This window comes from Lagopus leucura, unplaced genomic scaffold (genome assembly GCF_019238085.1).
Source record: "Lagopus leucura isolate 7727_CA_CO unplaced genomic scaffold, USGS_WTPT01 Super-Scaffold_100157, whole genome shotgun sequence".
Classification (NCBI taxonomy): Eukaryota; Metazoa; Chordata; class Aves; order Galliformes; family Phasianidae; genus Lagopus; species Lagopus leucura.
In genome coordinates this window covers 5,086,441-5,101,118 of record NW_024962334.1, presented here as the reverse complement: position 1 = coordinate 5,101,118, position 14,678 = coordinate 5,086,441, and the positions used below count along the sequence as shown (strand labels likewise).

At 46.3% G+C, this 14,678-nt stretch overlaps 1 protein-coding gene across 4 annotated transcripts in view; it reads right to left on the bottom strand.

Annotated features, from left to right (window-relative positions):
- SEPTIN7 (septin 7) overlaps positions 1-12,955 on the bottom strand; it is a 73,474-nt gene extending 60,519 nt beyond the window's left edge. Inside the window, exons 1-2 of one of the 4 annotated variants that reach the window (XM_042888290.1) lie at positions 12,817-12,955; positions 109-113 (exon numbers count right to left, since the gene is read on the bottom strand). In XM_042888290.1, the coding sequence (XP_042744224.1) occupies positions 109-113; positions 12,817-12,820 (9 nt within the window). In that variant the 5' untranslated portion in view covers positions 12,821-12,955. Of the gene's footprint in view, positions 1-108; positions 114-4,413; positions 4,416-4,470; positions 4,553-10,869; positions 10,872-12,816 lie in introns of those variants that run through there. The other 3 variants (XM_042888287.1, XM_042888288.1, XM_042888289.1) reach the window with 3 other exon arrangements.
- Between the last annotated feature and the right edge of the window lie 1,723 nt (positions 12,956-14,678).

Genomic DNA, 14,678 nt, shown 5'->3' with positions numbered 1-14,678 from the left:
GCTTTCATCCCTTCCTGACTTTCACCCAGCTCAGTTCAATTCACTTACTAAAGCCATTTACTGTGTTTCACAAAAGTTGTAATGTGTCTTTACCAAAGTAATACTTACAGCTACTTTGTGAACAACGCATTTCCATCATTTCCAGTGTTGAAGACATTGATAGAACACATCCAACAGTAGATCGGTGGAAGAATGAATTTGAGCCATTGCAGCAAGGAGCCCATGCAGGTACAGCAGCAATCGAGGAAGAGGAGCAGGTATTGTGAAGAGAGAAAGAAAAAGAAAAAGTTACTTACATTTGATCAACAAAGTTCCTCGCTACTCTTTTAATCTCGTATGCTTAGTGCACAGTGCTTCATAAAACAGTGATTTGGTCTGTTTTAAAGAGACGGCTTCATCTCACAGCAGTGAGCTAAACAACCTTCACACCATTTTCCAATACAAGCAGTTATTCAATAGTCCTCTTTATTCTAGTTGTGCAATGTGCTTTCAATTATCAGATGCTATGTGAACCCACAACAGACTCAAGGGCATTTGTTTTCTTCATAGGTGCACACCACAACACATAACCCCACTTCACCATGCTATCACATATTATTTTTTAAGAGTGAAAAAGGTACAAAGACCAAAGCCATCATCACCGTAAATATCTCTGAGGGTTTTGTATTTCTATAAAATTTCCACATTTACTGAAGAGCATCAGTTCACTTCTGAGTATTAATGCAAACTGTGACATTGGTTGAACAGACAGAAAATAAAGAACAAAATTAGGGTGCAGAAGTTAAGTGTTTGCTCAGCATCATTTATCTGTGGGTGACAAGAGATCCACACTAGCTCTCCAACAAAGCACTTAGAGTAACTATAACAACCATAAAAACCGTAACATAAATTCTCTTCACAAGTCTGGGTTTTGGGTTGGTTTTTTTTCCTCCACTACACATCTTCCAGTGCTTGACAGTTCCATGATAATGATACAAAAGAGAAGGACAAAAAATATCCTGTTATCATGTTTTAAGATTGCAATCACTGACGCTTCCAAGCCCTAACTTTCAATTTTTAACTATTTTCATACTCTCCGAGGCTCTGAGCCTATTTCCAGAAGATTGACACCATCATGGATACCAGCTCAGAGCAGCGCTGAGGTTCCCTGTCTCTTTTGCTATCTAGCAGGATGCGTGCCTTTGGCTTCTGCATTCCCCTCAGCCTATCAGCACCCACAGCCACAAGATCTTCCTCTGATTGACTCCACATTGTTAAATGGAGGACTTTCCCATTTTGAAATTACCTCCCGTTAGTTAGCTGGCACTCCTGCGTCAGGAAACAGCCTTAATAACCCAACATACTTTAAGGAGAAGCAGCAGTTTCATGCTTCTGATCACCTCTGCAGCTCTCCCGCAACATTCCTTAACCTGTAATCTCCTAGAAAGACCAAGTGAGATCAATGTGCTATCCAAGGAAAAGTCACACATCTACACGGCCTCACCACGTGCCATCTCCCATCCTCAGCTCCTTTACTTCCTCCCAACATGTCATTTGCTCTTTTGACCTCTGAGGACGGAGCTGATGCCTGTGGGGAATTGAACCACAGCCCCAAGCCTTTGCTCCTGGGCTGCAGCAGCTGCTCACAGCTCACTTCTGATCACACAGCACAACAGCAGTCCACCTATCTATCACTTTCCATTCCCCTACACTGCATTTAACGGCCACTTTTTAATCAAGTGACCGTTAGTATTCTTATGCAAGTCCTCACTGCTGTTCATCATCCCTGTCCTAACGGAGCACAAATGAAAGCAAGTCATATGAGAAATAATACTATTGGCCTTAGCTGACTTTTGATGCATCCACTTAGTGCACTCAATGTTATTTTAATAGAGGTTTGCCCCAAGCAAAATGTCAAAGCCCACATAAACCAGCAGCTGAGCGGGAGCTTTCAGATCCATCATCTGAAGCAATGGATTAACAGCCAACAGCAAGCTGCTCTAACTGTGCAGCTGATGAGAAGGAAGCAGTACCTTAGGAAGCTTTTTACAAACAACAATTTTAAAAATCCCAATCTTTCTGTCATCTGCCAAGCCTGCCTATTGTCTCTGTTGTTGCCCACTCTCTGCAATTTACATCTCTATTTTGTGCTGATATCCAAGAAAAAAAATTTAAAAAAAAAAAGACAATCTTCAGAAATACAATCTGGGCCAAAAGATGGCTGGCATAAGGTCCACTACTTGATGAAGCACTGCACCCTCTTATCAAGGAGAGATGCAAGCCCAAGGTGAGCTAAAGCCATTTCTGCCTCTGCTGCGTGCAGCCTGGGAGCGTAGCTCAGCCTGCCTGCATGGTAAGCACAGCTGCTGGGCACTGCCAGTAACCAGCAGCCTGGCACAGGATGTTATGAAAAATCTCAAGGATTTATGACCTAACCCGTCCTATGGCAAGTATTAATGAAGACAATTGGATAAAACAGGAAAGCAGTTTGACAGTGTCGGAAATCCTGATCTTTCCAATCAGTTTTTTCCATCAAAATGGGGCTTTGGAGCTTCCCACTCAAAGTTATTCTAAAAATAAGAAATGCCATTCGTCCTTCCCTGCTCTCCTTCTAGGACCTACCATTTAAAAGTAACTTAGCAGCATCCCAGAAAACCTGAGAAATCCAACCACACTGAGAGGAACATCAGCACAGTTACTCACTGCAGGAGGCATGGGCCAGCAATGGCACTTACCAATGATGTAAACAGAAAGCAACATTTTTAACTCAATTTGCACATTTGGAGTGGGGGACACATTTCCAACATCTTTTCTAAATCGTGTATTTGCTGTGCAGTCACTTTGCTCTCAAGAGGTACCTCGACATGGGCCAAGTTTCCCTTCTGCTTTGGAAGCTTCCATATCTTCTCACCTGCTCTGGTGGAACACTGCTTTCAATGAAGTTAAAGTAATCTCTCAAGAACTTCCAACTTAAATTCTGCATGCTCTCCAGCCACACACATTTCTATTCATCTCTTATCACCGTGATATTTTTTTATATTTTTTCATATATTTTAATAATTATACAGATTTCTAGTTTTATACAGAAAGACCATTCTGCAAAACACATTAGGGACTTCCTCTATTTCCTTTAATATACTCAACATGGAAACTTTACAAAAGTAAATAAAATCATCCTTTGCAACACTGCGAGTTGCTTAAAGTCTCCACATCAGTTCCTCAAAGTCTTGAAGCCTATGGGAAGGCCTAGGAGTTGCTTTACATCAAGATCCCTAAAAGCTTGCCACAGGTTGATAAAGCCTACATTTCTTCCAGCCTTCATAAAACATACAGCCAATACATACCCCTACCTTGCCTTGCCACATCCCAGAGGCCAACACTAAGAGCTGTTCTTGGAACAAAAGCTGTGTAGCACTACTTAGGGCAGTGATGCTGCTAGGTGCCTACAGCACTTGTTCTTTTCTGTGTTTGTTGTTTGTTTGTTTCTTTTACACAATAGAGAGTACCTTCACTTTGCTTTTACAAACTAAGATATACTCTCCCTACTTTTAAAACAAATGCTGAATCTAAAAAGCCAGGGAAAAGGAAGGGGAAGAAGGAAACTCATCAGCTACAATTGCAAACCTAAACTTAAGCTATCTACAAACTTGTTTTTCCTTTCAGTACTAAAATAAACACCTGCTGAATCAGTAACACCTGCCATAATCTGTACAGCAGAAATCTAGTGCAGATGGACACGCAATTGGCTCCTCTAGTCCCTCAAGTAGGCATCACCTGCAGATAGAAGACACCTTATTTAGTAAGAGTACTTGGCTTGCAAGTGTGAACTTGTGGTCTTGCCTGTATTAGAAGGAATTAAAACTCCTCAAGAAGGACGCAGAAGAGAAACTCCTTTCAATGGGTGAGTGCTATTAAGAAGCCAGGATCTCTTCAGTCTCTAGGAGCAAGCTGATTAAGTCAATAATCAATAACTTCAACCACTGACCAGTGACTGCTGTTGCAATTCAAACTGTTCCTCAAAACCTCATGGGGCGCAGTCAGAGCCAGCACCAGTGAAGCTGGCTGGCTGTAGGCTCTCTCTTTTCCTGTGCTATCATTACAATCACCTGCTTTATTAACAGCATTAAACACATGTGAGTCCTAAGAGTAAAAGGATTCTGCAATGCAAAACATCACAAGAGTAGACAGCACAACCCATCCATTGAGCTTCAGGCAACGTGGAAAGGTGGAAAACCTCAAAGAAAAGCAAAACGGATCTAACAAGGACACTAAGAAAGCTTAATTCATCTAATTAAATATATGTGTGTGTGCATAGTTATAATTGAACAAAAAAAAATAAGGCCAGCCACCAGGCAGACAACTATAGGATGCAACGCAGAAGGCAAGGAAACTTGCACAGAGGAGCCAAGGAGCCAGAGGAGCTGGCATCAGAACAGCTGCACAATGAACACCCTCCACACAGTATGGGGGTTATCTACCACCATTTCTGACCTTCTCCTCCTCAGTTTTGCTGTCACTTAATGTTTATTCTTTCCCAGGCCTTGAAGATCAAAGATGCAAAGGTAGAATGTTCAGTAAAATGCTATGAATGATTCTTCTATATAAAACCTCCCTGAAAAAAAAAAAAAAGAAACTAAACAAAGAGAATGATCTGCATTTGGTTTCATAAATGTCACTTTGTCTCTTAAGTTTCCCAAAGAGATGTAAAACAAAAAAAAAGCATCAAACAGACAAACAAGGTGGTGGGAACTTCCTGGCAGTTTTACCTCACGCCGCTCTTATCTCTCATCTCCTGTGAAGCCAATTACACTCAGCATTTGAGAAGAGCCATCTTCAAGGAAACAAACCAGTCACTGCAGTTACTGCCTCACTTGGGAGACCACTTTAGGAGTCTCACTTTGCTATGGAAACTTTGGAGAAGGAGCAACAAGGCACAGTAACAGTTAGGAAATACATGGAATCGTTCTGCTGCAATGTATCAAGCTTGTTCCTTTGCTATATACTCCCACTCTGAAGTCTCTGTTGAACATGCTAGCAAACCTGAAGGAACTGAGAACATTACATGTTCTGCCAGGATCCGCACACAGAGCAGTCAGTGACACAAGGACTCAGGTGATGCTAGATCACAGTTCATAGACTTTACTCTATAAAAGCAAACACTGATTGCCTCATTCTCCTACCCCAAATCTCAGGGCAAAGCAGTGCCAACAGCCAGAGCACGTTACATCTGCCCCAACACAGAAAGGGAATTCCTGCAACCGGACTGACAGCATTACAACAAAGGTGCTTAGAAAAAGATACTTGCAAACACACACTTTGTGCCCACCTCTTTTCTATGCCTCCAATTCACAGCCGAGACCATTTGGCTCATGGGGAAGCTGCAAGGTTGACAAGGCAAGGAATAGCAGCCCCCTGCACTACGTGTGCAACAATACCAGCCTGTCTACTTGAATTCCTGGAGCGTGCAGCTGCAGGAGAGCTGCTGAGCTAGCTCACTGTTGCAGCAATACTCCAGTACCTTCACACACCGCAGTGCCCCCAAAACCCCGAGAGAAATCACAGCGTGTCACCTCTGGTGTTTCTGTTAACACCAGGAATTCTCATTTAAAGTAACTAAGAGGAAGGGCTTTTACCATACATTTCTACATGGTGGATGCAACTTGTTCCCATATGGAAGCCATCTGTTCTTCTGAATATTCTTTTATTTTCCCCTGCGCTGATTTCTATACCGAATGCCTCAAGTTCTGACTTGCAGAAGGCCTGTGGGCTTCACCACGACAGACACTTGGAGCTAAAGCTTTCTGAAACATCTCCTTGTCACTCATCTTTCATGCTTTACTCCTTTCTTGCGCTGCAGCAAAACAGCACTCCAGACCAGTGAGCACTGAGCGTTCTGAAAGCAATGGACCCTTTTATCTCAGACAAGTGATTTCTTTGGAAAAATTAACATGAGAGGGTACCTCACCATTAACAAGATGCTAACTCAGGAAGCTCTTAAATCATTAGTATTTAGAGGGGTTTATTTTTTAAACCGTTTCCACACTGCCTAAGAAGTTCTGTATTTATAATGGAGACCTAAGAGATCAAAACAAGAATTGGGTGCTACTTTAAAGAATGATGGCAATTCAGAGATAGGGTCCATGTGCTAAGCTCAGATGTTACAAGATTTGAGACACGGGAGGCTGTCAGCACTGTTCTGAACCATCTATTTTTTAAGCTGCGGAGATACCACAGGAAGATAGCCTCCACTGCTAATGACTGTGTAAGAAAGACTGTCCTCAACATCTCACACTACTGCAACCCTCGGGGGAGCAATCTGACACAAAGAGTGGCCAACACTGATAACATTACATCTCATCATTCTCAGATTATTACAATATATATTAATTGGTATATTACAGATGAACGGTAATTATAAGTAAGCAGCTAGAAACCCAAAGTTTTGCTTTCACTCATTCCACGTCAAGGAACATATTTTCAACTCGGCTCTCACCGTGTGCATTTCTCAAACCATCTGATGGCTCCTGGGCCACCAGCAGCCTGCTTCCTTCAGGTACAAAGCTGAAGACTGCACAGACTAAAGTCACAGCTCTGTTCTGGGAATCAACACCTCCAAATCTGCTGGTTTCTCAACTTCCCAACTGCCTGAACTCGTGGCATTAGTAACAAAGCTGGCTGTGAAGACTGTGCATTACACAGCCCAATACCTATACCAACAGACAGCTGTGCTGCACCATTAGCAATGCCCAGTGTTAGAGTGGGAACTCCACACTACTCTACAGCCAAGATCCACCACTAGGAACACAATTCAAGAGAACAAGAAACCCAGGATCATTTTTACCACCCGCGGAGAATTGAACGTATTGGAAGAGTCACCTTGAGCAAAGGCTCTTTCAAAGTCTTCTCCAAAAATCAATTCCTGCATCCATCTGGACAAACAAAACGTCAGTTTCCCTTCCCTGCATTACCAAGCCTTAACACTCACACAGCATTAATTTGATACACATAAAGTACAGATACAATCTTGAATTTGATACACATAAAGTACCAATACAATCTTGAATTTACTTACTGAAAATTGCAACTGCTCAAGGAGCCAGAATACAACAACTCTTGAGGACCTTTTATGGATGCCCTGTTAAACACCTACAGGGAACAAACACCAACCAGCTGAAAAACTAGCTTGATAACAAAACTTAAAACTGCTTGTAAGGAACAACTGTTTATAGAATGGGGGCTCAACATCTCCACCTTCTCCCCCCTTCAAGGATCTATTCTGGAGCACTGTTTTGTACTTGTAGCATTTTAAGACATTCTTCCTTCAATTGATTTAAAAGCAGCATCCCCTATGATGTCCAAAGTCCTTATCCTCACAACATATAAAGAAGGACCAGACAACTACATCCTCTAGCTTTGGCCCCGGTCTCTTAAAGTGCTGCCTGCCGTTACTTACAAACTGCAGGGTCCTTCTGCTGCTCTTGCAGGTTTGCAGACGTCCACAGAATTGCAAATCAGAGCACCAAAGTCAATACTTGGCAGAGCTGAACAGTAGAGATGACCGTGAGCTCCAGTAAATAGTGCTGCAGCAGTGTGAAAGCTACTCCTTCCTGAAAGTTCTCATTGAAATACGTGCTAAAAGAATTAAAAAAGAAGGCAACAGAATGTCTCCCCTTTGCCTGCGATCAAGAGATTACTCTGACCTTAATTTCACACCATCTGGCAATGTCTTCCAACAGGAAGTTAATTTAATCTTGAACCTCTTGGTTTATTAGTATACCTTTACTAACTGCAATTAGGAAGCTTTTTGTTCTTCCAGAGGCAGGGAGAGAAATAAGGAAATAAAAAGATGGTTTTCTTGGACTCACCCTACTTCAGAAATTCTCACTGCCCCAAACTTGAAACCACTCAATTACACTTAAGCCAGCAATCCAGAAGTCAAATTCTGAGTCATAAACTCCAAGTTTTGCATTCTTGTTTGGAAAAAAAAAAACACAAAAAACTACAGGGAACATTGGCAAGATCATACAATGAGAAAAATCTCTGCTGCCAGAAAGCTTCCAGAAAAATTACATTTCTCCAGCAGCAGCTGCTAATACCTCCAACCACTGCTTTTGACAACACGACTGTTAACGCCAGTTCCTTACTTTAGTTCAGATATCAGCACAGTAGAACCTGGTCAGGACTGCAAGGCCCACTGCACTGCAATATTCTCTGCACTCACCATCAGTCAGGGACTCTGCTTTGCGCATCGCTCAAGACAGCCCTAACGCTAGTGATACACCATGATACTGCCATCACTTCTGCACCCCTACAATACCAGTTTCAGGGAGCTCAACTGGTAGGAAACCAAAAACACCAAACAGGCAATTCCTATAAGCCCGACTCCATGAATGGTTACGAGGCACTGCTGCACGGGTAGGGAAAGCAGCCCAATTGCTTCCCTTCAAACCACTGCCAAGAGAGTTGATTAGCAACTGTACCACCAGGGTGAGCTTAGGCTTCCCTCCTGTGAGCCTGGTAATTATTCAGCTAGGGAACAAAGCCAGATCAGCTCAGATATCTAACCAAAAACTACCCCACACTACGGTAAGGTTAACTGCCACTTGCAACTGCAAGCTCATCCAGTCGTACCAATTACATGAGCAGCAGAGGTAACACAAAGTACAAGAGACAAATACACAATCAGGAAAGTTTTTTTCAGTTGCAGTCCAGTTACACAAGTGTAAGGTGTGGAATCTCATGATAAAAGCATTTAAGAAAGGGAACTAAAGGGGAAGACCACCAGCAATGTTAAAGAGAACAAGGCCTGTAAAGAGAACAAGTATCTAGCTTGCACTTCTCTCTTTCTAGTCATTGCTCCTACCACACTTTACCCCAGAGCACCCCCAAAACAGTCAAAAGCTCAGTCAGTCTCATTCAATAGAATGTGATTCTACACAGTGTCATTCCTTGGTCTTTTTTTGTGGTCAAATGAGAGAAGTCAGATTTATTTTTTTGTTTCTTCAGATCTCTCATCTTTCATGATTACAATGCAACTTTTCTATTTAGAAAACTCTTCCAAAAATGTTGACACTAAAATATGCTCCATCTTAATATTGATCCTCCTAAAGCTACAGGGGTCAAAGGAAAGAGAAATCTCCTTATGTTTTAAACTTTCCTCCCCCCTACCTCTAACTCCCAGCTTCTTTGCTACTCAGATGAAGAAACAAGAACACACAACATATCAGTTTGAAACAGACAGAAAGCAACTAAGATCCTACATCTGGAGGGGTGATTGCCACCACTGGGTAAGAACTGATTTTTTATGTCTCCTATGCTACTGAGAACTAACCAAATCACCATTCAGTTATACTCAGAAGCTAATAAGCTTATGCAACACCCTCACTGTTATTGTTCTGCAACTTTGCTTCCAAAATAATTTGCAATTGCATTTTTAACAGCTTTTTTTTTTTTTTTTTTAATCATTTTTACCATTTTAATTTATGGAAATGTGGCCTAAAAATGGCCGTACAGAAAGCAGTCTGTAAATGAGATAGAGCCACTAAGGCACAATTCCTGAAGGCCAGTGATGCAACGCCCTGCCGTGTGAGGTCGGGTGGGCACACAGCCTGGGATGGCAGGAAGGCACGCTGCTCATGCACAGAAAGCAGAACAAGTGAGTGGTTTCTGTGGGAAGGAGATCCAGGATGCATATCAGAACAAGGGCCAGCCAGGCACAAGTTTTATCTACCTCTAGCACAGACTCCACCAGCGGACAGTGCACACATACTGTCTTTTATGACGCTTATGAGCCTGGTGGTTACAATTCCATTGTTAACACAAGGAATGTCATAATGTTACAGCATATAGCATCTTAACAGCCACATTCAATCAAGGCAACGAATCTCTGGTTTTGCAGAGCAGCTGACGGGATTCTTCACTACTAAGAAAGCCAGAAGAGCTGCTTGATGACGTTAGGGAACTATCACGATGCCACGATTAAACTCAGGGGCAAGAAAGAAGTCTAATTTGACTCACCACTGACATATGCAGAACTGCCCCTGACAAGGTGAGCAGGAAGGTATTGGTTTCTGTGAGCCGAGTTTCCAGCTCTTGCTGTTGAGAAACCTCCCCATTCCTCCTGTGTCACCATCCCCACCTCTGCAATACATCTTGTAAACATCAGCTCAAGGCTTGCAGCCCTCTGTAAGGACAGCTTGTGTCCGCCTAGAGATTAACACTACCCTGAATTTGAATTACTAACTTAAATGAGACTTAACTAAACTACTTAAATGGTGACCAAATGCCATGCTAATTACAGTGAACACATTTGCAATTAACTGCTTCATTTCAGGAGCAAGAAAACCAACCCAGAGCAAACAGAACATCACTCATACATACCCACTCCTGGTCTAGACAGGTTAAGTGAACAGTCTGGCAACATGTTAATGCTGAAGATGAACCTCACAACACAGCTCTGAGAAGAAGCCTCTCTCCTACGCCCTCTCCAAGGTACATTTTTCATTGCTGACTGTGCTTAAAATGTGGTTTGGATCTTTAGCTGTTTTGTTTTATAACTATTTGTTGTCTTAATGCACACATTAAGGTGGCACTCAAAACAAGAACAACAAAGCACTGAGGAACTTTCTGAAAACTAAATAGTTTAAGGAGTACAAGCAACGTGGCCCACTGACAGAGAGCAACGAAGATACCTACCGGTTAAGGAAAAAAGGAAAGAGAACTGCTGTCTGTGTTTAGACACACTTCTCATGAAAAACAAAACAAAGCAAAATCTATTGTGCTTTTGCTACCAAGAATTCTAAATCTGATCCTTTATCTCTGCTTAAGACAAACAACGATCCCTTACCCATACACACAGACAATTGTTTGTCATATTGAGTATACATCCACAGCTCCATTTGAGCTGTGACAAGTCACTTGTCCTTGTGGGTCAACCGAAGGAAATGCTCCGAGTTATTATCAACACACACACTGCTACTGCTTCAGTACATCTCCTTCAATTTCACTACAACTACGGAGTGAGCCTTTCTCCACAGCAGCAATCAGTGAGGAGCAGGGGATGTTCCTGCATTTCAATTCCAATTTCTACACAGACCATGCAGTTATCAACCCTTAGAGCAATGTCTTTGAAAACTGCCCTCTTAAGGAAATATTCTAGTTATCGGTCCCTGCTATTCACACGCCAGCTACAAGAAAAAATATCTGCCATCTGACACCAGAAGGAAATTACATTTCTATGTTCACCAGACAGAGCTGCTGGTAACCTCACAGAACGCGGCAAGCACTGCAAACTAAGCCACCATCAAATGGAAGATGGTCTGATGCTACACAGAACTGCTTTTTCTCAAGTTTGGCAACCTTTCAGCCGGTAAGGTGGTGTTATTTTGACTGAAAGTCAGAAATTAAGTACTGGAAGGGAACTGATCAGCAGGAAGCAGAGTGACTTTTTACACCGCCTGATAGGGATAGGACAAGGGGGAATGGATTTAAACTATAAGAGGAGAGTCTTAGGCTAGATGTTAGGAAAAACATTTCACTTGGGAGGGTGGTGAGGCGCTGGCACAGAGAAGCTGTGGATGCCTCATCTCTGGATGTGTTCAAGGCCAGCTTGGATGGGGCCCCGGGCAGCCTGATCTAGTGGGTACTAATCCTGCCCACTGCAGATGGGTTGGAAACAAATGATCCCTCCAAAGAAAGCCATTCTATGAATCTACGATAACACTGAAAAGGTGCTGCTACCAAAAAAAAAACCAAAAAAACAAAAAAACCTGCATGAGAAGGCATGGTCTGCCTTACAGGTAAGATCTGAAGCTATGACCCATTAACTCTCCGGGAAGCTGAGGCTGCACACACTCAAGCTGATTTTCTTTTGGTCTCAATATTAATATCGATGGTATTTCTGCACGTGGAAGCATGTGCAAGCCAGCATTGAGCAAAGAGGGATCCCTTTGACCGTCCAAGCAGACTCTCCTGACAACCTCCTGCTACCCGCGTTTCGTCAGCAGGAGGTGGCACAACAACTGCGTGCAGAAGATTCTTGAACGCCGCCGTGCCACAGAATCACATCTGTACCCAACCGGTCCTTCGGAAGCCGAGAGCACCGCGTCGAAACGAGCAGGGCCGCCTTCCCCAGGCCGCCCGCTCCCACCGCCACGGAGCGGGGCGGCGTTACGGGGGAGACCCGGCGGGCTCCGGAGGCCTCGCTCAGCCCGAGCCCCAGCGGGAGGGCGGCCGCACGGAGCCGAGAGGCAGCGGGAGCCGGGCAGCGCGAGGGGAAGCGGCGGGCAGCGGTCTCGTCCCGCGCATCCGTCCGCATGCGGCCCTTCCTCTTCTTCTCCTTCCTCCTCCTCGCGGCGAGGCGGTATCGGTCCCACCCGCTCCTCTCCTGCATATTTCAGCGCTGCTTTAATTCCTGCAGCGAATTCCTCCCTCCCAAATTTGGGCGCAAAAGGAGAAAAGGGGAGGAGGGACGCGGGGAGGGTGGGTAGAGAGGAGGGAAAAGAAAAAAAAAAAAAAAAGAGAGAGAGAGAAAAAAAGAAAAAGAAAAAAGAAAAAAGCGAGATAGAAAAGAGCGAGCAGCAGCTCTCCGGCATTTTCGCTTTCTCGCGCAGCCCCATTAATACATTATACAATTTCGGCCGGGCAGGAAGTGAGCGCGTGGAGGAGGGGAGCGCGGGCGGCGGCGCGGGGCCGAAGCCAGTTCCGAGGCGGCGGCGGAGGGCGGGGGGCGCCGGGCCGGGGGCCCCGCGGTGGGGCCGCTCCGCACCGCTCCGCTGCCAGCCGCCCGCCGCCTCGCGCTGTCACGGCCCGCGCCTCGGCCCCGGGCTGGAGACTCACCCATGGCGCCGGCGGTGCGCTGCAGGCGCTGGGCTGCGGCTCGCTGCCCTCCCTCCGCCGCGGCGGCGCGGACCGAGCTGCCCCCTCCTCCTCCTCTTCCTCCTCCTCCTACTCCTCCGCCGCTACCGCCGCCGCGGCGCGCCTCTGCCCCGCCGCCTCTCCAACGCCCTCTGCGCCGATCCCGCCGAGGGGCCGCGGCTCTTCCACACGGCGCCTACGCGCGCAGGCGGCCGGACGCGCTTAACGGCTCGGCTCCGCGCTCCCGGCGCCGCCTCCTCCGTCCCTCGCCGCCGCCTCGCACGCCCGTTCGCACGGCCCCTGCCCGCCTCTCCCGACGCGCAGCGCCGGCGGCTTCCGGCTCGGCCCCTCGGCTCGGCGCGGGACTTCGCAGGGCACTCGCTGCCTCTCCCCACGTCTCTTCCCTCGCCCCCGCCTCTCGCGGCGCGAGGTTCGGCTGCTATTTCCTCCCCGCCCGCCCCCTCTTCGCCGCGTCCCGTGTCAGAGAAAAAAGGTCCGCTCGGCGGCCATTTTGGAACCGGGCACGCGCCGGAACGCCAAAGCCGCATCGGCGGGCCGCGGGATTTGCCCGCAACAAAGATGGGTGGCGGCTTCGATGGGTCGGGCGGGACGGCTACGGCTCCCCTCCTTTTTGTGGAACGCCGTCACCCCAAGCGCGGATTGCGGATCCCGCCGGGCGCTGAGGAGAGGCGGGCGGAAGAGCGGTACCCGGAGCTGCTCCTCGGGCACGTCCGTCTCCCCGCCGCACCGTCGCGCGGAGTCCTGCCGACACCGGCCGAGGAGAGGGCTGGAAGCGGGCTCTCCCCTCCTCGCAATAAAGCCCGCAGTCCCGTTCACGGCTCGCAACTCGCGGCGCTGCCGCCTCCCTCCCCTCGCACGGGTGGGCACGGCCGCTTCCCGCCTCGGGAAGAAGGGCGGGTGGCCTCGGGAGGCGGCCGCGCTGCACTTCAGACCGGGGCTCCTGGTCGCCACCGAGGCTTCCGCCTTCCCGGTGTAAAAAGGGGGATTTTTGTGAGGCAAGCGTGAGTTCTGGTCGCCGAAACTGAAGTGAAAGAGCTGCTAAATCATCTCTTCCGCCGCCGGGACCCGTCAATAGGTCCAAAGTCTGCCCTTCTGGCCAACGGCGGGGGGATGCAGTGAAAAGTTATTAAAACGTACCGCTGGAAGATGCCACATAAAGCCCTTCCACGAGTGTTCCTACACCCTGTAAATCACACTGCTACGACAGCGCTCGGCTTAGTGTAGCCCTGGCACTCCAAATTGGTGCCTCTAAGTCCTGCCTCCACCCCTCAGGAGCTCGGCTGTGATGCTGGAAAAGGGGCACGGCAAAATGAGCAAAAAAGAATTACTTTTGCCCTTCCCATTCAACTGCAGACCTCGCTGTTGTGTTGTACTTTCATACCTGGGACATCTCTTTGGAGCCATTTAAGCTCCTGGATGCTTTACGCCCACACTGAGATGCTGGATACCTGTATTTATGATGTGTGATCTGAAACCTTACACCCCTTTTGTGTTTGGGATTTCTGAGCGTGGTCTCAAGGTTCCTTGGCTTTTCTTTCTCACAAGACATTGCATTTCTCAAGTAAAGTACTCAGCAAAAAGGGAAACATGCTGAATTTGTTGTGTCTGTGATATATTTCATTTCTACTATTTTTAAGGGTACATTTTAAGAGGATGATGGGGTACTGGAAGGATGAAAGTAGGAAGTTCCATTTCAATAGCTGAAGTGGGCATGTTGTTAAAGCAGTGATTGAGTAGGTAGAGTCGCAGCAGGGCAGAAAAGAACAGCTATGAAGGGGCTAAGACAGTCCTTGGTTCTTTCTGATTCCCATCCAGTTCTTTCT